The sequence below is a fragment of the Apodemus sylvaticus genome, chromosome 1 (assembly GCF_947179515.1).
Source record: "Apodemus sylvaticus chromosome 1, mApoSyl1.1, whole genome shotgun sequence".
In the NCBI taxonomy this organism is placed as follows: domain Eukaryota; kingdom Metazoa; phylum Chordata; class Mammalia; order Rodentia; family Muridae; genus Apodemus; species Apodemus sylvaticus.
The window spans coordinates 127,989,249-128,010,730 of NC_067472.1; the positions used below are offsets into that span (position 1 = coordinate 127,989,249).

At 46.1% G+C, this 21,482-nt stretch overlaps 2 protein-coding genes and 1 long non-coding RNA gene across 6 annotated transcripts in view; 2 read left to right on the forward strand and 1 right to left on the reverse strand.

Annotated features, from left to right (window-relative positions):
- On the forward strand, window positions 1-10,868 carry Rccd1 (RCC1 domain containing 1). 2 transcript variants are annotated; one of them, XM_052160015.1, is made up of 9 exons: window positions 1-677; window positions 4,030-4,099; window positions 4,195-4,495; window positions 4,636-5,032; window positions 5,117-5,238; window positions 7,538-7,633; window positions 7,857-8,027; window positions 9,198-9,227; window positions 9,637-10,868. In XM_052160015.1, the coding sequence occupies exons 3-9, from the start codon at window positions 4,327-4,329 to the stop codon at window positions 9,786-9,788; spliced, it is 1,137 nt and encodes a 378-aa protein (XP_052015975.1). In that variant the 5' UTR covers window positions 1-677; window positions 4,030-4,099; window positions 4,195-4,326; the 3' UTR covers window positions 9,789-10,868. The 2 variants fall into 2 exon arrangements, with proteins under 2 accessions (XP_052015975.1, XP_052015982.1); XM_052160022.1 differs by having other exon boundaries at window positions 7,863-8,027.
- Prc1 (protein regulator of cytokinesis 1) overlaps window positions 10,822-21,482 on the reverse strand; it is a 19,891-nt gene continuing 9,230 nt past the window's right edge. Inside the window, exons 5-15 of one of the 3 annotated variants that reach the window (XM_052160002.1) lie at window positions 21,254-21,424; window positions 20,423-20,575; window positions 19,815-19,962; window positions 18,892-19,028; window positions 17,366-17,461; window positions 15,973-16,119; window positions 15,680-15,790; window positions 13,995-14,105; window positions 13,255-13,431; window positions 12,897-12,936; window positions 10,822-11,341 (exon numbers count right to left, since the gene is read on the reverse strand). In XM_052160002.1, the coding sequence (XP_052015962.1) occupies window positions 12,919-12,936; window positions 13,255-13,431; window positions 13,995-14,105; window positions 15,680-15,790; window positions 15,973-16,119; window positions 17,366-17,461; window positions 18,892-19,028; window positions 19,815-19,962; window positions 20,423-20,575; window positions 21,254-21,424 (1,269 nt within the window). In that variant the 3' untranslated portion in view covers window positions 10,822-11,341; window positions 12,897-12,918. The remainder of the gene's footprint in view (window positions 11,342-12,896; window positions 12,937-13,254; window positions 13,432-13,994; window positions 14,106-15,679; window positions 15,791-15,972; window positions 16,120-17,365; window positions 17,462-18,891; window positions 19,029-19,814; window positions 19,963-20,422; window positions 20,576-21,253; window positions 21,425-21,482) is intronic. The other 2 variants (XM_052159994.1, XM_052160007.1) reach the window with 2 other exon arrangements.
- Window positions 11,270-14,417, forward strand: LOC127667011 (uncharacterized). Its single transcript, XR_007973768.1, has 2 exons — window positions 11,270-11,364; window positions 14,158-14,417. It is a non-coding gene; the product is annotated as an uncharacterized LOC127667011 (long non-coding RNA).

Consider the following 21,482-nt stretch of genomic DNA (forward strand, 5'->3'; position numbering starts at 1 on the left):
GTTGAGTAGTGAAGCACCGCCTTCCTTGTTCTGAGGGAATGGAGGGTGTCAGGGCTTGGTCTCCGCTCGCCATTCCCCTCGGATCTTCATGAGCATTCATCCAGTGGTTCCAACCGCGTCCACTGGTGTCGGCGCCCACAGGAGACTTCGGCCCACTGTCTGGTGGCAGGCAGCAGGGCGCATGTGTGTACATCACGGGCCCCGGTGGTGACGTCACCGCTCGTGCCTGCGATTGGCTCCGAAAAGCTGCCGCCCCCAATGACGGCTTTGCTCGGCGCGGGGCCCTTTAAACCTGTTTTGCCCCGCCGGCGGTCCGTTCGGGGCCGCGTACTGCGACTGCGCTGTCCGCTTTCAAGGTTTCCCGTTTAAAGGGCTTTCGTGATGGCTTGAGGGTACAGGGGGAAGGGGAAGGTCAAAGGTTCCCTTGATTGGGGGATCCCGGAGCTGTGGTCTCAGATCTGACTTAAGAGCCTTGAGAGTGTCTGTAAAATTCTGATCCAGTCAAATGAAGTGGTGTTGCGTTTGGAACCGTGCGACTGTCTCCCCGTTTCAGCGTGAGTTCCGTGGGGCCCATAGTCACCTCATTAAGCCAGAGGAAAGGCGCAACAAAGAGTTCTTGAAAGAATCAACGACCGAGTAAGGTCCAGTGGAAACTGTCCAAATGCCTCCGAAACCCGGTAAGAGCCAATGGTCATTTTCGTCGTTAAATGCTACCGCATTTATTGAACTAAGACTCTTGCCACTTAAATTTTGATTTGTATTTATTGCAACATAAATACAAACAGTGCTGCCCCACACCGACTGAAGGTGTGCAATAGGATTCGGGTGCACAGGCACACACAGGGCCCAGGTGTTTCTTCTGCCCGTCGGGACGAGGCTTATCCATTCATAGGACTTGGCTCAGCTCCACACCTGCTGTGTGACTGGGAATCGATAGGAAAATGGAGCCGATTTGATTGGAGATTCTGGGTTAAAGTTCTCAAGACTAGGAAGCTGGAGCTGTAGGCCTCAGATCCCAGGGTTGCATCTGATCTCTCACTTAAATACCTCACAGTTCCCTTGTGGTAATAGAAACAAGTTCTGGGTTGCAAAGAAAGAGAGCACCGTTAAGGCCTAGGTGGAATGTAAGCCCTAGGAAACTGTTACCTGGCTAGCCCCCATTAGAAGGAAACGTTCTCATATGTTTCTGCTGTTCCTAGGGAACTTTCTGTGACCTTGGAAACCAAAAGTTACTAGGAAACTTTCTTTTTCTTTCTTCCTTTTTTTTAAAAATTTATTTATTTATTTTATGTATATGAGTACACTGTAGCTGTACAGATGTTTGTGAGCCATCATGTGTTTGCTGGGAACTGAACTCGGGGACTCTGCTTGCTCTGGCCCTGCTTGCTCCAGCCCTAAGATTTATTTATTATTATGTAAGTACACTGTAGCTGTCTTCAGACACACCAGAAGAAGGGTGTCAGATCTCATTACGGATTAGTTGTGAGCCACCATGTGGTTGCTGGGATTTGAACTCAGGACCTTTGGAGGAACAGTGCTCTTAAATATTGAGCCATCTCTCCAGCCCCTAGAAAACTTTCTAATGCTAAGATTGATTATGTATTCGGTTATGTTCTGTGCCCTTGGAAACCAATCACAATAGAAGTCAATAGAACGGTTTTGTAGAGTTAACCACAATAAGCTTGGACCCAAACCAACTATCCAACAACACTTCTTGCACCTGTGTATAAGCTTTTATAGGCTAAGCTGCCCCTGGGATGGAGCCCAAGGGAAGAGAGATACCTGCACCAATATAAGAAACTATTTGGAATAAGACTTCCATTTTGACTAGAGATCAAGTAGAGTTTAACTTCCCAAGACCTCCCTGGGAACTGACTTCCTACTTTGCAGAAAGAGACATGTACGTGGGTAACTAGACAAGTCTGGTCCTGGTAGACAAGTAAAGACATGACTATTGAAATTGAACAATGCAAGTCCCCTGCCACAGTTGAATACCCCAACCAGTGGGAGCAGGATAAGTGTACAACAAAGACCTGTTCCTAAGGAAGTTCCCTATCCCTAAATCCTGGTTAGTGGAATAATTTGGCACAGATGTTCGTGGATTTTAGGCTTAAAAACCCTGTAGAATCTTAACTTAGGGTCACAGTTCACTTTTCTGACTGTGGACGGTGGCCCTGGTCGATCAGTCCTGGGATAAACGCTCAGTAAACTATGCTTGTCTGACTGAGATCGGCGCTCGTGTGGTTTATGAGGCGACTCCAGGACCCAACAACCACTTAAGCTGGGAAGCACAGAGCGCAGAGCGCAGAGCTAAGAAACATACTTGGTTCTCCTCTCACCCAGGTGGATTCTTTCCCGCCTTGGCTGGGGTCTGATTTTACAGTATTATTCATTTGGCAGGTCTTTCTGTTGTTTTGAGATAAGGTCTCTATTATGGGGGGCTGGAGAGATGGCTCAGTGGTTAGGAGCACTGTCTGCTCTTCCAGAGGTCCTGAGTTCAATTCCCAGCAACCACATGGTGGCTCACAACCATCCGTAAAGAGATCTGGTGCCCTCTTCTGGTGTATCTGAAGACAGCGAGAGTGTACTCATAAAAATAAAATGAATAAATTTAAAAAAGAAAAAAAGAAAAAAAAAGGTCTCTATTATGTAGCTTTGGCTGTCCTGTAACTTGCTATGTAGATCTAGCTGGCCTCAAACTCACAGAGATCCACCTGCCTCTGCCTCCCAAGTGCTGGAATCAAAAGTGTGCACCACTGCACCATTCCCTAAACTGGGTAGTCTTGCAAGATTTAGTCCATGGAAATTAAGGAAGAAAGAGAAAAGGGTTATTGGTCATGGGACTTTGAGAAAACAAAGGGTTTACTGTTTTGTGTGTGTGTGTGTGTGTGTGTGTGTGTGTGTGTATAACAGACATTTTCAAGATAGTCCTACAAGGTACAGGGAGAAAAAGCCCTAAATCCCAGGCCAGGCATAGAAGTACTGGCAAATGCCTGTGATCTTAGCAGTCAGAAGGCAGAGACAGGAAGATCTTTGTGAGTTTGAAGCCAGTCTGTTCTACACAGTGAGAGTTCCAGGACAGCAAGGGCTTGCGTGGAGAGACCCTGTTTCAAAATAACAGGGGGTGGGGAAGCTCAGTGGTTAAGAGTAGTACTGTTCTCGCAGAAGACCTGGGTTCAATTCCAGCACCCACATGGTGGCTCACAGCTCCAGTAGCAGGGGATCGGATGCCCTCTTCTGCCCTTTAGTAACACCAGACACAAACATGGTACACAGACAAATGTGCAGGAAAAATATCTATACACTTATAATAAAATAAATATTTTACTTTATTATGTTATTTTTTGTGCATGCTTTTTTGTCTGCATGTATGTCTGTGTAAGGGTGTAGGAAGCCCTGGAACTGGACTTATAGACAGGTGTGAGCTGCCATGTGGATGCTGGGAATTGAACCTGGGACCTCTGGAAGAACAACCAGTACTCTTAACCACTGAGTCATCTTTCCAGCCCAAAATAATAAATCCTTTTTTTAAACCACTTTTTAAAAAAAAAACACTTTTTTTCGTTTGTTTGTTTTGGTTTTGATTTGGTTTGGTTTTTTCGAGACAGGGTTTCTCTGTGTAACCCTGGCCGTCTTGGAACTCATTTTGTAGACCAGGCTGGCCCCAAACTCAGAAATCTGCCTGCCTCTGCATCCTAAGTGCTGGGATTAAAGGTGTGCACCACCACCGCCCGGCTAAAACCACTTTTTAAAAAAAAGACTTACTTGTTTTATGTGTTTGAGTACATTGTAGCTGTCTTCAGACACACCAGAAGAGGGCATCAGATCCCATTACAGATGGTTGTGAACCACCATGGGTTGCTGGGAATTAAATTCAGGACCTCTGGAAGAGCAGCCAGTGTTCTTAACCGTCTCTCCAGCCCCCCACTCTCACCCCCAACCCCGCAAATACTAAATCTTTAAAAAAATGTTTTTCTTGCTTTGAGTGCAAGTTTGACTTAAAAGATACATACTTAATATTTCTTACAGTTGTATGCTGGACTTGAGCCAAAAGTGGGAGAAATCGTCAGCTGCAGACAGTTCAACAGTCCCAAATCTGGTAGGATCTTTGGCCAAAGCTCCGCTCAGCGGACAGTAGTGGGATGGATCCTGTTTGCCCCGGCAATTAGGATCCATCCTGTCTCTATTTTACAGGTAATGCAGCTGCAGCCCCGTGGAAGGCCAGATTCGCCAGTGTTCCTGAGCTGCCCTGTTTGCAAGAATCTCCTTGGGTTGCAGCCTTAATCTTGCGTCCCTCAGTCCACACCCCAGCCACAGAGGCCGGACATGGCCGAGACACGGCATGGAGCCTGGTTCGGCTTTGGTTTCTGTGGCTTTGGGCAAGCGCTGGGCTCTGGGAACGGCCACCATTCAGTGCCCTGTCCTGAACCACTGCATGCCAGTGATGATGTTTGCCAAGTGAGCGCAAGCTGGAGCTACACTGCCCTGATGACCTGTGAGTACCCTCAAAACTCCAACTCCAGGGTGTCCCTTGTATACCTGCCCAACCCTTCGTAACATGCCCGTCCAGAAATACCCTCTGGCAGCCCCGAGCGTCCCAGGTCCATGGTGTGCGTCCCACCCCACTCTACACAGGTGGAGGCCGGGTGGAGCTGTCGGGGTCTGTGAGCGGTGCAGTGGACGGCTGCAGGGACGTGTGGGCTTCCGAGGGACTCCTGGTGCTGCTGCGCGACAAGGGCGTCTCCAGCCCGGAACTGCAGGCCTGGGTCCCAGGTTCCGCGCTCCAGGGGGAGCCCCTTTGGGTCCAGAACTTGGTTTCAGGGGCAAAGGCCGAAGGGGAAGATGAACCCGGCAGCGAGTCTAGGACCGGGCCCCTGCCGTTGCTGCCCTGCGCCCGTGCCTATGTGACCCCACAGCCACCCTTCTGCCAGCCTCTGGCCCCAGAGCTGCGGGTCCGCCAGCTGGCGCTGGGCGCTGAGCATGTGCTGCTGCTGTGCGATGCTGGCCAAGTGTTCTCCCGGGGCGGGGGCAGGTGAGGACCAGCCCGGTGCGATGGGTGGACGCCAGGAGGCGCTCCTGACCGAACCTGTAACTGATCAGGGACTCCTCTGATCAGGCACGGACAGCTGGGCCATGGCACACTGGAGGCAGAACTGGAGCCGAGGCTGTTGGAGGCACTGCAAGGCCTGCGGATGGCCGAGGTGGCAGCCGGTGGCTGGCACTCCGTGTGTGTGAGTGGTGAGTGACCCTGGGGCGTCTCCAAAGGAACTGGGGATCTTAGCCACTCCTTCCTCTTGCTTTGTGTTTTTGTGGGCTGTCTAACCCAGGCCTCATTCCAAGCTCAACCCCGCCCTTTCAGTGTTTCCAGGTTATACCTCCTCTACTGTCTGTCTTTCTGTTACTGGGCTCTCACCATTCCTATCCATCTAAAATTACTCCAGAAGGGAAGGACACTTATTCAAGGGAAATGGTAAGAGACAGCTCAGCCAGAGAATGGAGAAAGCTGCCTATGCCCAGGTAGCCATGGTAGCAGAGAGGTGAGCCTCTGTCCAGTGTGTGGCCTAGGGCTTTTGTGTATCGGGTCCATCTTGGTGGTTGGGCTCGCTAGGTACTGCTATTTCCTAGGCTCCAGGAGCAGAAAGAGAGGGTGTAGATAAAGTGCTGTGTTTTATAAATACGGGAGGAGTAGCTGTGCAGGTATCAAGACAGCCCAGAAGTGATCATTGTGTCCCCTGGTGCTGGAGTTACAAGCATCTATGAGCTGCCATATGGGCACTGGGAATTGAACCCATGGTCCTCTGGAAGAGCAGCCAGTGCTGTTAACCACTGAGCCATCTCTCCAGCCCCAGAAGCTACTGATCTTTCTTACTGAGGCTCTCAATACGTCATGTTCTCATTCAATGGTTAGCAAGGTCCAGCCTGAGCAGGAGGCAGAGGACGGCTGGAAACAACAACCTAAAAGCAAGTTTCATACCTAATGTTCAGGAGTTTGAGACCTTGTGCTTGCTAAAGAGGTTGATGCATAGAGGTATCAACCAAGGCTTCCTAGTTTCCAGTCTTCACTCTGGCCCTGCAGCCTTTGTCCTGGTGCAAACTCTCTCTCACTTGACTTCAGCGTGAGGATTCTGTCATAGAAATACTTCTAGGGGGGCTGGAGAGATGGCTCAGCGGGTAAGAGCACTGACTGCTCTTCCAAAGGTCATGAGTTCGAATCCCAGCATCCACATGGTGGCTCACAACCATCCATAAAGAGATCTGACACCTACAGTGTACTTACATATAATAAATAAATATTTAAAAAAAAAAAGAAATACTTTTAGGGCTTCATGATTACATTTGGAAAGTACAACATGGAGCATTTTATACGGTTTCTATTAGTGAACTTTGTGTTCAGACGGTCCCATTTCAGACCAGCCTGGCCCCAAATTGACTCACCTTGAACTCTTTACCTTCCTGCCTCTGCCTCCCAAGTTGTGACTCTTTGACATTAGGTGTCCTGATTAGTTTGTTACCAATTTGATGCTAGTGTCATCTGGAAAGAGAAACCTAAATTGAGATTGGCCATCAGATTTTGATTGATGATTGATGTGGGAGTCCTAGTCCAGCAGGGGCTGCACCACCTGAGCAGGCGGACCTGGGTGCTGGGAGCACTGTGAGGGATCCAGGGAAGCACGCTGTAAGCAGCACTCCTCCGTGGCCTCTGCTTCAGTTCCTGCTCCAGGTCCCAGCCCAACTTCTCTGCTCCTGAGTTGCTTTTTGTAGTAGCTTTTATCACAGACATAGACAGTAACCAGGACGGTACCTAGGCTCCAGCCCTCTACTGTGGGGCAGTCTATGAGAAGGACGGTCAGTGCCATAGCCTTCAGCAGGACCGGTGGGAGCTGGGATTGAAAAAGAGCACAGGCTACCTCCATGGCTTTGAACAGGACAGTGGAAACGTTCTAGGGATACTGGAGTTAGAGAAATTGGTGAGTTTTGAAACGAGAGACTCCAAACAGGCTGGCCACGGTGGTGCATGACTTTAATGCCAACCCTGCAGAGGCAGAGGCAGAGGCAGGTGGATCTCTGCATATAAGGCCAGCCTGGTCTACCCAGTGAATTCTGGAACAGCTAGAGCTACAAAGTAAGACTTGGGGGAAGGGGGGTGGAGGGAAGAAAAATGAAAGTGAAGACGGGCTAGCCTGGAAGTCTGAGGCTCACTGAACTCGGCATAATGTTAACTCCTGGGAAGGCTGAGACAAAAGAACTTCAGCCTGGAGTCAGCCAGAGACAACTGGGCTTGGTGGGTCATGCCTGGAGTCCCGGGCTCCGGGAGATTGGAGATTCTGGGACCTGTCAAGAGGTGTGTAGTGAGTCTGTTTGGAAAAGAAAAGAAAGGGAAGGGGAGAAGGGGTGTGTATGGGCAGGGGATCTAAGACAAGGGAGTTGCTGGGACTTGGTATGGGCATCTTTGCATGATGTAGTGAGGATGTTTGGAGGAGGTGAGGATGATGAAAGGCTTCCACAGTACCTCATGGATTCTCTTGGTCTCTTGCAGAAACGGGGGATATTTATACCTGGGGCTGGAATGAATCCGGGCAGCTGGCCCTGCCCACAAAGAGTGGGACAGAGAAGAAAACAGTGAGAGAGGAAGGTGAGGTCACCCTCTAGGATGTCCTTCCTGGCTCGTTTCCTGTGTCTAGACACTGGGAATTGTCTTGGTATTTTGGCACTGTACAGCCCCTAGGACTGAATAAGGCTTGGGCACCAGCTCTGGAGCTAGAAAATGGCCTTTTATAGAGCCACTGCCAGAAGACAGTATGTGGGCGCTCACTCACATGCCCCTGAATAGTAAACACACCATAACCATTCTGAAGCCACAGAATTGAATGAAGATGGTCTCAAAGGAGAGGAAGCAGCTGTGGCTGATGCTGGAGCTCCTGCCCACTTCATAGCCATCCAGCCCTTCCCGGCCCTGCTGGATCTTCCCCTGGGCTCAGATGCTGTCAAGGCCAGCTGCGGATCCCGACACACAGCTGTGGTGACACGTGAGTAGGCCTGCTGGGGTGGAGCAGCACTTAGCTAGGGACTGCAGTTTGCCTTGCCTGCCCATTTTTAATTTTAGGAAGAATCTCTGTTTATACAGAATTGTCTGAAACTCCTGGGCCAAAGTAGTTGTCAGGCTTTGGAGCAGCGGGATCATAAGCCCATGTACATTGTGTGCTGGGGATTGAATCCAGAGCCCCTCATGCTAAGCAAGCACACTGCTACTAAGCTATGTTTTTAACAAGCTTTAACATATTATAGCATTTTTTTTTTAATTTGGTTTTTTTCCGAAACAGGGTTTCTCTGTGTAGCCCTGGCTGTCCTGGAACTCACTCTGTAGACCAGGCTGGCCTCAAACTCAGAAATCTGCCTGCCTCTGCCTCCCAAGTGCTGGGAATTACAGGTGTGTGCCACCACCACCACCCGGCTATAGCATCTCTTGATATATATTTTATGATCTGCTGTGTCACTCATTGAAAAGTTTCATGCTGGGAAAGGTGGCACACACCACTAAATGCTAACCCTTGGAATGAGGCAGGAGACTGAGACTTGGAGGTCAGCTCTGGGCTATACAGTGAGACTGTTTCAAACTCTGGGGGTGGGGTGGGGAATCCAAACCAAACCAAACCAAACCCAACACTGGTTCTAAACCTGTGGGTGGGGTGGGGAATTCAAACCAAACCAAACCCAACACTGGTTCTAAACCTGTGGGTCTCGGCCCCTTTGGGGGTTTCATATCAGATAGTTTTACTATGATCCATAACAGCAAAAAAGTAATATTATGGTTGAGGGTCACCACATGAGGAACTGCACTGAGGTGTCTCAGCATTGGGAATGGAGAGGACCGCTACAATAAAACAAAGAAAGGTTCACTTTTAAGAGCTCAGGCCCAGCAGGTTCTTCTAAAAGGTTAATCAGTTGTGGGCAGAAAACCTGTCCCGTCGAGGGTGTGGCTCCATGTATCGAGGTCAGTTCGTACTTAGGAAGTTGAGCGTTTTGGTCTCTGGCACTACCACCCTTTACCAGCCCAAATGTGATAGCAATTGTACTAAGGATAGGCAAAGCACATTTCATAATTCCAGCATGTTGTCTGTGACTTGTACCAGGCTGAGTGGTATCTTACTGGGAATAGAACAGTAGTTGGCAGCTACTTACTATCTCTTTGGTTGCAGGAACAGGAGAACTCTATACCTGGGGCTGGGGTGAGTATAAAAGGTTTCCTGATAATTATTAAATCAAGGGGAAGAACAAGAGAAGATATAACAGGTCATGACCAAGTTACACAAACTAGAGGGGGCAGGGGTTTCAGCCTGAGCAATGGGAGGACTGAACCAACCAACTCCTTCCCTTGGGTGGGAAAACAAATTCACTGAGAAGGCAGACATCAGAGAAATAAGATGACAAGAGTAAAGGAGCTATTCTCGTCATCTTGGCATAGGTGGCAGAGACTAGAGGAGCCACTGCCTCAGTTCTCTGGGGGACCCCAAGGTTGCTTGGCCTTAGAAGTTGTCAGAAGATCCAACAGGTTGTGTATAGCTCTCAAGGCAGGATGTAAGCTGGCATCTTTCTGAGGGGAAAGCAGCCAGGCCTACCAGGTTCCTTCCATTCTAGGTAAATATGGACAGCTCGGCCACAAGGACAGCACCAGCTTGGATCGACCCTGCCGTGTGGAATACTTTACAGAAAGACAACTTGAAGTAAGGGCTGTCACATGTGGACCCTGGAATACCTATGTCTATGCAATGGAAAGGGAGAAAAGCTGAACTATATCTCAGTGGATCCCCAGGCTGCTTATATGCCTGGGTGAGAATGAACCCAGCTGCCACAGGTGCATGCAAACATGAATTATAAGTTTTGAGACAAGGTTCAACAGTGATCTCCCACCTCCTAAGTGCTAGGACTAAAGAAGCATGACTTAACACAAATCTTACAAAGCATGTAAAAAGAATTGATTATGTATATAAATGCTTATTTCTGGAGTAGTGCTAGGGATCAAAACTCCCAGGGCCTTCCATGTGCATCAACAGCTGCAAAATGAAAAAATATTCCTAAATGAAAAAAAAAAGAGTAAATCCAAACTATTTTGAGAATAGATTCTTAAAATTTCTTCTATATTCTTTGACTTTGTCTTTTTTTTAAGATTTATTATATGTAAGTACACCGTCGCTGTCTTCAGACACACCAGAAGAGGGGTCAGATCTCATTATGAATGGTTGTGAGCCACCATGTGGTTGCTGGGATCTGAACTCGGGACCTTCGGGAGAGCAGTCAGTGTTCTTAACTGCTGAGCCATCTCACCAGCTCCTGAATTTGTCTTTTAATGACTTTAATCTATAAATGAAAGCAGTCATTGATTTGGAGAAAAATAAAACAATGTAGTATTTTAAAGGTAACTATATATATTTTATTTTAGCATATTTAAAAACATATATGTGAGTCAACAGCATACTGACACAGAAGTTTTAAAGAATCATTTTAATGTGCTGGCAGAACTGGCACAAAGAATAAATAATAGTGCTTTTGGGAAGAGTAGTGATGACGTGGGTAGGCAAGGAAAGCCTCGTTGTGGACGTGATACACAGATAACTTATAGATGTGCAAAGTTGCTGAGTCCGTGACAGAATGTCCCGACCCCCCCAGACAGCCTCTGTTTGCCTGTCAGCTACTGAGAATAGACTAGGCCTAAGGGGCACAGGGATGGGAGACTGGAGAGAACTGAACAGGTCAGACAAGCAGCTCAGGTACAGGCTGATCAAAGCTTCCATAGCTACAGCATTAATTGAATGTCCATGAACCAAAAAAAAAAAAAAAAAAATGTTTTTTTTTAATATGTTAATTTCAAGTCTACAAGCCAGAATTACTCCATGTCTCGTACCTCTCTGTACTCCAAAGCTGGGCACAATCATTTTTTCATTTTCCAATATAGTATTGAAATAAGACAAACCCTTGATCATTGTTTAAGTAGAATTATGGGGTAAAGAAAAAAATATTGCTAACAGATGTTAAAACTTGTACGTAACTACCATAACTAGCCTTTAAGGTCTCTCATCTTTGTGGCCTCACCATGGCCCGGAAGTCTTTCCATGTGCTGTGCTCATGTCTAAGTAAGCGCAGTTAAGAGAACCTGCCTAAGGCTGTTTCAAACATCTAAAGCAATGGGGAAGGTATTAAGTCACTCATGTGTACGTATACTCAGTACAATCTAGGCACAGGAAGCCTCAGCTGGCTGACTAGACAAGGATTCTCAGGACTGGATGTTGGTTGAATTGAGGATTCGAGAAGTAGCATCAGATCTGGAAGCCTTTGAAAGTTCTCGCTGTTGAAGAATAAGCAACATCAGTGAGTATAGTTTGTACCCCTCCGCTTTAAACGCACTTAAGGGTCATTAGCACAAAGCCTCCAGGGAAATTTCCCTGAGTTCCTAGCACTGCTGTGCTAGGAACAGACTGAGGAACTCTAGCACCATTCTGTCAGTCACAAGGCTAGCACATGTGCATATAGACCAGTACCTCGTCCAATCTTAAACTTTCCCAAGAGAAACCCCTTATATTTCACATCTTTAGCCAAGAGAGCAACAAACTTTGCTTTTGTTTTTTTCTCACCCTGCTGGGGATAGAACCCCAAGGCCTTGCACATGTTAAAAGCTTTGGTTTCTTGATCCCCTTGTATAATAAGGGTCAGACGACTTATCTACCAATCCCTGGGGCTGAGGGCTTTGTAACCTGCTGGTGATTTGATCTCATGCTGGAGTACATGGTGGAAAAGCAAAAGATAAAAGCGTGAATGGCCACTGAGAAAGAGGGTGTTAGTAGACGTCAGCTGAGTGAGGGGCTTTAGTGCCTTTGTCAACTATAGCTCCTGTATCCCAAGAAACCTCCAGGTTTAGCAGAGATAGATGGACTGTAGCTACATTTAAGCAGGTCCTTCTAAGAGCAAACAAAAAGGTTCAGAAAACTAGATCTGCTGTTCTGTAATCAGCCATCTAGAGCAAGTCCGCCCCCCCCCCCCCATTTCTCCTAATATAGAAACACCACCACCTGTGTCATGAACGTGAAGAATCCCCATATCCCAAACTGGCCATGGGCATCTGTGCCCCGTCTCCTCCTCCCCTGTTACCATGAGAGGAGGCAATCTAAGTTTAATATGGTGTCCCCTAAAGGGGAGGAGCAGCCCTCACCTCACTGGTAAGACACCATGGGAAGAGAAAGCAGGTGGTTAAGGAAGAGGTCAGCAGATTCAGAGCAGGATAAGCTGCAGGACAAGGGCATAGTGAAAAGGTATCTTTAGTCCTCACACACACATTGACAACTCGCTGGCAGAAATAAGCAGAGGCGAGAAAATAAGCACAGGATAGACAAACGGGCCAAGTCAGCCCCGAGGGTTAGTAAGGTATATACTCCAGGACATAATCAGCACACAGGCCAAGAGCCTCAGTATAAGCAGCACACAGCTGGGCTTCCCCTCACTATCTGATGGGGCCTTTACTCCTAGCACATTCTAGCCCTTTGAGACCACAAATGGGCATGGGATGGGGCCAGGTATTTTTTCTCTTATTTGTTTTTGTAAATAGTTAAGAAAAATAATCTTAGGTGGGGCTGAGAACCCAATTCAAGTCTGAACATGTTTTTTTTTTACTAGCCAGCATGTCCATCAGAAACAGAAACCAGATACTTATTTTTGAACCCCATAACAGGACTTCTTGATTCCTTTTGTTTCTGTTTTGTTCTTGTTGTTTTGACTTTTTATTTTTAAAAGGTTCTAATCTGATACAGCTGAGATTATGGGTTAGTGAAGTTCTGTGCCCAGATGGGATGAAGCAGCAGATGACAGGTCAGTTTGGAAAGGGCACATGCAGGGTATGCCATACAGACCTGAAGCCCAACAGTGGAGCTGTCAGAGGGACGGGTCCTTCTAAGAACAAAGAATTGAGATTGATTACCAGGAACTCCACCAAGAGAGCTGCACCAGGGCGGGCATTGATTACCTGCCTCCTGCAGCCAGGGATGGATGGACTGCAGAAAGACCCAGGTCAAACGTCTGCTTCCTGCATTACCCCTTCTTGTTCACCACCTTAAGCCACCCACACCCAAGCATGATCAAGGCATGAAAGGGATTCTCAGCCCTCAGGTCACTGTCCTGACTGAATATCCTGGGTGCCCCTGTGAAGATACCCGCTCAGCCAACTGTGTGCTCCCCAGAGACTGGTAGATATCAGAAAAGGTGAATTACCGAAAATTCAGAATAGGTGCTGGCAACAGACTTAATGCTGCAGTTGTGCTGGAGGGGCGTCGAGCCAGAGTACCCACCGCTCAGGATGCTGCCATTGAGGTCCAAGTTCTCCTTGTTGGCCCTACGCTGGGCAGCTCGAGGTGTTTTCTTTCCAGAACACAGAGAAGTGACTACTGACTACAGAAAAGAAAGATAACAATGTTATCTATCACCTTAGAACACACACAGGAAACCCCGACGCTGTCTCTGTATCTCTCATAAGTCTATAAGCCTGTACACACTTGGCTTATATAATGGTGCACTTAGGCATGATGGTGCACACCTGGAAGCCCAACGGAAGCAGGCTATTTCTGAGATCCTGGACATAACATAGTTCCAGGACAGTCAGAGATACACAGGGAGACCCTGTCTCAAAGTGGACATCAGCAAATCCACCCTAAGAGAAATTCCTTATTTGTGTATCTTTTCTTGTTTGTATTTGTAGCATGATCTCATTTAGTCAGGTGTGTGTGTACCTATGTTATATACATACCTATATAACCAGGGTTATTTCTCATGTAAAAAGAGGTCATATCCAAAGGAAAGGTTTAAAAAGTCCTGGTCTAATGATTATCTGGATCCAGCCTAATTCTTAGAATCTCACTGCTCACCAAGCCCATAACCATAGACACTAGACTGAGGAAGGCCTTTGGGAAAATAGGTAGCAGACAGAAGTGTACTTGTATGGACTTGCTACTAACCTTGCTGCCAGAAGGAGGCAGTCGAGACATAGGTGAACGGTACACTGATCCGCCAAAGACGGGGCGAATGCTGCTGTTGGGTGTAGCACTAGACATGGTGGTGGTGTTCATCTAGGAATAGAAACGTTGATGTGAAGTTAACATCAGCTTCCCATCCTCCCAGCTGTATCCTGCACACGGATATATGAAGTGATGTGCTGGGAACCGGTGAGCTTAGCTCAAGGCCCCCAGCTGGGCTGTTTGCACAGGTTTCCCGAGAGCGGAACATCTGCGGCTCAGCTTGATTCCTGCCTCCCGCCCGGTGTGGTAGGGACCTCCCAGGTGCCTGACCTATGGCTATGATTGTTTTTTCCTGTTGTTTTCCCTGGCCTCTAGTATATATTGCTGGTCTCTCAGTAAAGCTTTGGCATTCTCCTTACAGAATGACCCCGTGTCTGTGTCTTCTGTTAATCCCCCAGACCTACGCCCAATACTCCGTACTGTGGTGGCGCAGGCACCGTCAGTGATGAAGTGTCCAGGAAATGAACTTCCACAGTAATACAGCTGTGTCTAACACTATACAGCTTTAAGGGAATTTAAAAATGTTTCAAAGCCTATGTATAGCAACCTGATGGAACCATAAACTTATATAGCCACTATGGCACCAGACATGTACCATTTGACCCAAACATTTTCCCGGGAGAAAGGAAAACATTTATCCATATGAACAGCTACCTACCTACCTATCATCCATCCATCCATCCCATCCATCTATCTATATCTCTATATAAATCTAAAACTAGAAATAAATTATCACTTGACACGTGACTGGACAACCAGATTACTATATATGCATAAAACAGATATTGTTCAACAAAGAGGGATGGCTTATTAATACATTCTACAACATTGATGAATCTCACCTGCTAAATCAAAGAAACCCTACAATATACTGCATGTGTCTATTTGTAAGAAGCATTAGAAAATGCAGATCTATCATGACGAGTGGATTCCTGATTGTGTTCTCTTCCTCCTCAGCCCTAACAGCCTGGCACTAGCAACCTTTAGGGACATGAATATGTCCATTGTCTTTAATGCTAAGGGTTGAGCTGGGGCCTTAGTGTACATTCTACTTAATTATTTTTCTTTTTAAGATTTATTTATTATATATGTAAATAAACTGTAGTTGTCTTCAGATCTCCTTATAGATGGTTGTGAGCAGCTATTTGGGTGCTGGAATTTGAACTCAGTCAGGACCTTTGGAAGAGCAGTCAGTGCTCTTAACTGCTGAGCCATCTCTCCAGCCCCTCTACTTAATTTTTAAAAATACTTAACACACTATGTGTGATAGTTCATGCCTATAGTCCCAGCCAGCACTCTAGAGGCATGTACTAAGAGCATGGAAGGAGTCTCACAGTACTGTTGCTACCTACCTGTGGCAGCTGTAGGACGGACTTCTGGAAACTATTACTACAGAATGTTGCTCTTAATCACCGGGAATTCAATGCAAGGTCTTGAGAACTGGCAGAGTTGGTTATTCTTTGACTCTCACTATAAGCTGCTACTCAGCATTCAAGTATTTTCCCATTTACTCTCAGATTCAGCATAGACTCAGCCTTCTTAGCAGGACAGAGGGCAATGACAAGCAAAGAACTCTCAGCTTTCCTACTCCCTTGTCAACAGCACCAGCATAAAGACAGCCTTACCTTGCGTACTTTGCCAGACTTGTTGGGAGTCTGTCCTGGTCTTTTGCTAGGTGTCCGGGGCGCACTGCCATATAGCATCTCTGTCTCTGTCTGCCTCTTGTTCTTTAGTTGCTGTATGAACAATGACAGCCCCAGTAAGACAGCAGGACTAGAGAGACTCCGATAACAATCCCTGCAGCCTGAGGTCCGTGCTGCAATGCACGGACTCTCCAATGACCCTGCTTTCTGGCAGAGATGCAGGGCCACTCTAAATGCTGCCCTTTTATCTTAACTTGTGCGCAGCGCACACTTACCCGCTCCTGTTTGGCTCGCTCTTTTTCCAGCCGATGTAATTCCCACTGTTCTGTAACATACTCCATGAATTTCTGCCCATTCACCACAAATGCAGTTGAGTGCTCCTGTTCCCACTGTTCAATCCGTGTTTTCAACTCCTCTTCCAACTGTCCCCCAAACAAGGTCATGTCATTACTTCAAATAACACTGGCATCAATTTCTAATGAAATAATTATCCTTAAGAAAGACTCCATCCCAGAGTGTCATCGGCCTTCTGATAGATAGCTGGACCCACATGCTTACAGGTTGGAGCAAATGGACATCAAAGACTAGAGAGTTCATTTAGACATACGATGAAGAGGGGGAAAGAGCCCTGGGTGATTTATCAGCACAACTATGGAACCACATTAGCAGGATTTCAATATAGAATCAACCTCTTAACTACCCAGAAAGGTGGGTAAGTTGAACTTAATATCTCAGTCCCCTCATCTCTACACATGGGAATAATATTAACTTATAGAGATATTGGACAATGATATGATTAAATGAGATGCCAGACTAGTATCTGGCAAAAATCAGTAAAATCTATTCAGTACTAGTACAAAGTTGAAGACAACAACCAAGGGCACAGTACTCTCATAAACGTCTGCCTTCCAGGATAGGTGCAGCAGTTACCCTAGCACTGAAGTCTTGACAGTACCAGCACTTCATGGCTATGATCTAGAGACAGCCTTTTCAAATAAGGTCATAGCCGGGCGGTGGTGGCACACACCTGTAATCCCAGCACTCTGGGAGGCAGAGGCAGGCGGATTTCTGAGTTCGAGGACAGCCTGGTCTACAGAGTGAGTTCCAGGACAGCTAGGGCTATACAGAGAAACCCTGTCTCGGAAAAAACCAAATCCAAAAACAAACAAACAAACAAAAAAAATCAAATAAGGTCATTGGGGTAGGCCCTAATCTAATAGGATTGGCAGGAATTAGAACAAGGATCCAGAGAAAGACCACATGAAGACACAAGGACAGAGGGTGGCCATCTCCAAGTCAAACAGACTCATTAAGAGAACTAACCCCGGATAGAGAGATGGCTCAGTGGTCCTGAGTTCAATTCCCAGCAACCACATCGTGGCTCGCAACCATCTATAATGGGATCCGATGCCCTTTTCTGATGTGTCTGAAGACAGCTATAGTGTACTGATATAAATAAAAAATAAAAGAATGAGACCTAACCCTATAAGACACCCTGAGTTCATTAAACATAAATTTCTGTGCTCTTAAGCCAACTAACCCCTGGTACTTACTTGTGGCAACCTTGGCAAACTCTGATACTCAGTTGCTACACTTTAAGGCCCAAAATATACTGTGCTTCCTGTGTTTAGGGAGGACAAAGACAAGGTGTCTTACGGCCAGAGTTACCTTAGGGAGTGTTTTCTGGAGCTTCGCTCGCTCTTTTTCTTCTTTTAGAAGATTTCCCCCTCGGTTTGTAAACCGACTTGGATCTGAAGCTTTTCTCTGTGAAAAATACACTTATTAGAGCAAAGCCTCGTGGGATGGGGCGATGACTCAGGGAAGCGCCGCAGCATAAGCCTAAGGCAGAGCTCCTCCCCTCAGAGCTGCGCCTGCAGGGGCCAATGCTGCCTGTAACCCCGCGAGCAGGGCAACAGGACCCTAGGCGTGATGGCCGGCCAGCCAGCCTACTGCAGGGGTGAGCTCCAAGTTGAGGGATTTCAAGAAATAAGGTGGGAGCCAGCACTCAGGAGGCAGAGCCAGGCAGTTTTCTGTGAGTTTGAGGCTAGCCTGATCTACACAGTGAGTTCCAGGGCAGACAGAAACCTTGTTTTGAAAGAAACAAGGTAGAGAGCACTTGAAGAGAGCCGATGTTAACCTCGGTCTGCACATGTACACGTGACCACATGCATAAGCACATACACACCACAAAACACATCAAAACCAAAAACCTACTGCAGATACCAAGTACTTCTGCCAAGACTCCTCCTCACCAGATAATTTGAATGAGCTTTTACAAGTTGTGTATTCCTCCTATCTACTCAAAAGTGAGAAACAGTAATTTCTATTTCCCTGCCATATATAAGATTTAGGAAAACTAGCATTTCTTTAAAAAAATAAAACCATACACGTTAGCACATAGTTATTACACAAGAGTTATTCCATATTCTCACACATGTATATGATGTATTTGTTCACATTCACCCTCCTGTTACACTGACTGCTCTTCCAAAGGTCCTGAGTTCAAATCCCATCAACCACACGGTGGCTCACAACCATCCATGAGATCTGACACCCTCTCCTGGAGTGTCTGAAGACAGCTACAGTGTGCTTACATATAATAAATATATATATATATATTTTAAAAAGAGAAAAACACAGGAAAAACAAAGAAACAAACAACAAAAACAAAAACCCGATAACGCCTGTTGTCTCTATAGCTCCAGCTGGCTTGGAACTCAAAGATCTGTCCATGTGTGGGGGATGGAAGGTGACCTGCACCAGGGCTCAGTGTGGTGCCTTTACTCGCCTATTAACTTCTGTCCACTTACACACAGCACACGTGAAGGCTTGAGGTAAATCCCCAGCCCTGCTGGAAAATGTGAAGCATTGGGCTGGGGACGCAGCTGAATGATGGAACATGCAGAAGACCCTGCTTTCAGTCTCAGAACCATGAATAAAAAGGTTTGTCACCGGGCGGCAAGGCGCACGCCTTTAATCCCAGCACTTGGGAGGCAGAGGCAGGCGAATTTCTGAGTTCGAGGCCAGCCTGGTCTACAGAGTGAGTTCCAGGACAGCTAGGGCTATACAGAGAAACCCTGTCTAGTAAAAACAAAAAATAAAGCAAAACACACACACACAAAAATGGGCAGACATACTCAGCATGCTTTATGATGTTTCTCTCCAGAGAAAAACAGATAAAACTAGGACATTACCTCAAACTCTAGGAAAAGTTTCCAGCTCTCTTCCCATTTCTGGACACCTTCAAACAGTTCCTTGTGAACATCATAGTAGTTTCTTAACCGTATAATCTCAGCATCATGAAGGTGGAGCAGGTTCTCTGTGTAGTCCTCTGCAACAGACACAGCAGACATGGTTAGAGCGTTTTATGAAGTCCTCTAGCAGTCCCAGCCTCTGGGTCATGACCCCTTTAGGGGCTGAGCACCCCTTTTCATCAGGATCACATATCACATAACCTGCATATCAGATATGGACATTATGATTCATAACAGAACAAAATTACTGGTTTTATGAAGTAGCAACAAAGTAATTGTTTGGTTGGGGTCACCACAACATGCAGAACTGCATTAAAGGGTCGAAGCATTAGGAAGTGAAGACCACTGCTCTAGTGTTTGGTATTCCACTAACTCTACAGTGTGGAAAGTTTTCTTCCCTATAATAAGATGACACAGGAATAAATAATAATAAATCATAAAACAAAATGAAAAGTAAAAGCCAGGTTTGTCACAGTAGGTGGGATGGACAAATATGCAGTCTAAAATAACCAACATTCTCCGAAATATGTTGTCTCTTTCTTCTGTTTTATGCCAGGCCCAGCCAGTAGGAAACTGGGCTACATAAAATATCTAGACAACTGTTTGGTTAGGACACTTCCACTCTGATCAGCTTCAGACCGCTTGGAACACCTTTCTTGATTCCCTGAGCTCAAAGACTCAAGCATTTAGCTGATACAATTCTCTTACTGCTTGAAATCTGTGTGTTAGTGCCCTTTTCTTATGGTTTCAAACTAAGTGAGGCAATATTTTAAGTGGAAATAAGAACTTCCTGGTGTCTCAGCTTGTGAAGAACCTGTGAACATGGGCAGCAGCTACATGAAGACCATCACCACTGTACTAACCAGAATAGTAAGGGGCAAAAGCCTGCCTCTGCTCCTGGCTATAAAAACACCGGTCCCAGAACTGAGCCACCTCCCCTCGGATTGTCTCAATCACTTGCTTTATGTTTTGCATTTTCAGTTCTTCTAACCGATCCACTTCTAATTTCAGCTGAAAGAAAAAAGACAAAGGTTATATATATCCCCATACTTCTATCTATTCTCTTGTTTATCCATGCTTAAATAAAATTACAGCACGAGCTTGTAAAGGGAAATCAACAACATGCTTTATAACAACATTGTAAGAGTCAGAAATCTAGGAAATGAGCCAAAATAGAACCTGTCTTTACTGGGGGCTGTTGAGATGGCTCAGCAGGTAAGAGCACTGACTGCTCTTCCAAAGGTCCTCAGTTCAAATCCCAGCAACCACATGGTGGCTCACAACCATCTGTGGTGAGATCCGACGCCCTCTTCTGGTGTGTCTGAAGACAGCTACAGTGTACTTACATATAGTAATAAATAAATTAAAAAAAAAAAATCCCATTACTGTTTAAAAAAAAAAAAAAAAAAGAACCTGTCTTTATTGGCCCAAAAGATTAGACTATTTACTCCGCATGCACTGTTTTTCTTACCGCATTCCTGGTTTTGGTTTTTGACCCCCCAGTCATAATCGCAGCCACAGGCTCTCTCTCTTCTTCAGGTATCTGTAGCCTATCCCAGAGCTCTCGGATCTGAGCACGGAGCCCCTCACATTCTGCTTCGTTTTGTGACTTTTTCACTTCCAGCTGTGACAAGGAAAGGCAGTAGTTATACCAAACCAGCAGACTGTCCTAGTCTCTCAAGAGGATAATGTCTGGACCCATGAGAAGGGAAAGCACTTTGATGAGATTCTTATATATTCATATTCACATCTTCTCTCTGTAGCAAGGCTACACCAACATGTGGAGAAAGAACTTTTGGTACCATTTATAGAAAGCACTTGTCACTGGGCTCGAGGAAGTAGGCTCAGATAAGAATATTCACATTGGGGCTAACGCAGGGTTCAAGGTGAGCACAGCCAAGGAATTTGTGACTTGCCTTCTGTCCTGGTAATCCTGTAAGCCCCAGACCCAGCGATCACTTTGTCTTTGACCTAAGAACCGACCCAATTCTCTGCTAGTACCTAGAATGGTATAAAAGCTGGCTGGAAAAATTAAAGCCTTCAGCCTCAGCACTGGCTGGAGCCATGTGTAATGTTTGTCTAATTGTCTTTTTCTTTGCAAGCCTCACTCCTACCTTGAGACCCTGTTGGCTACCTGAGCCGGCTTGGCTTGGTCTCCAACATATCGTTCTTCATGTTCGCTTATTCTATTAACTCACACTGGCCCCTTGTTTAAGACTAAAGAGAAAGCTGTCAGGTTTTTGTTTTTTTTAAATTGATGAATACTACTGAGATGCTACACCATAATTTGAGCAGATATTACCTGCTTTAGCAACTTCTGCAATGTTGCAATATTCTCCAGTGATAAACAAAAGGCACTCTCATCTTCACACACTACATCCTTTTCAAAGCTCGTATCCGGAGTGTGTTCTAATTCTTCCATACACAATATGATTTGTCTCTTAATGTTGACAAATTGTTCATGCCTGGATTGCTTTAAAAAAAAAAAAGGAAAAGAAAAACAAATTAAAGACAACTTAAGGTCAAATAAA

Coding starts and splice junctions, on each gene's coding strand:
- Rccd1 (XM_052160015.1), top strand. CDS start 4,327: ATGGCCGAGACACGGCATGGAGCCTGGTTCGGCTTTGGTTTCTGTGGC. Junction 5,033..5,116: donor TTCTCCCGGGGCGGGGGCAG/GTGAGGACCAGC, acceptor TCCTCTGATCAG/GCACGGACAGCTGGGCCATG. Junction 7,634..7,856: donor GAAAACAGTGAGAGAGGAAG/GTGAGGTCACCC, acceptor ACCATTCTGAAG/CCACAGAATTGAATGAAGAT.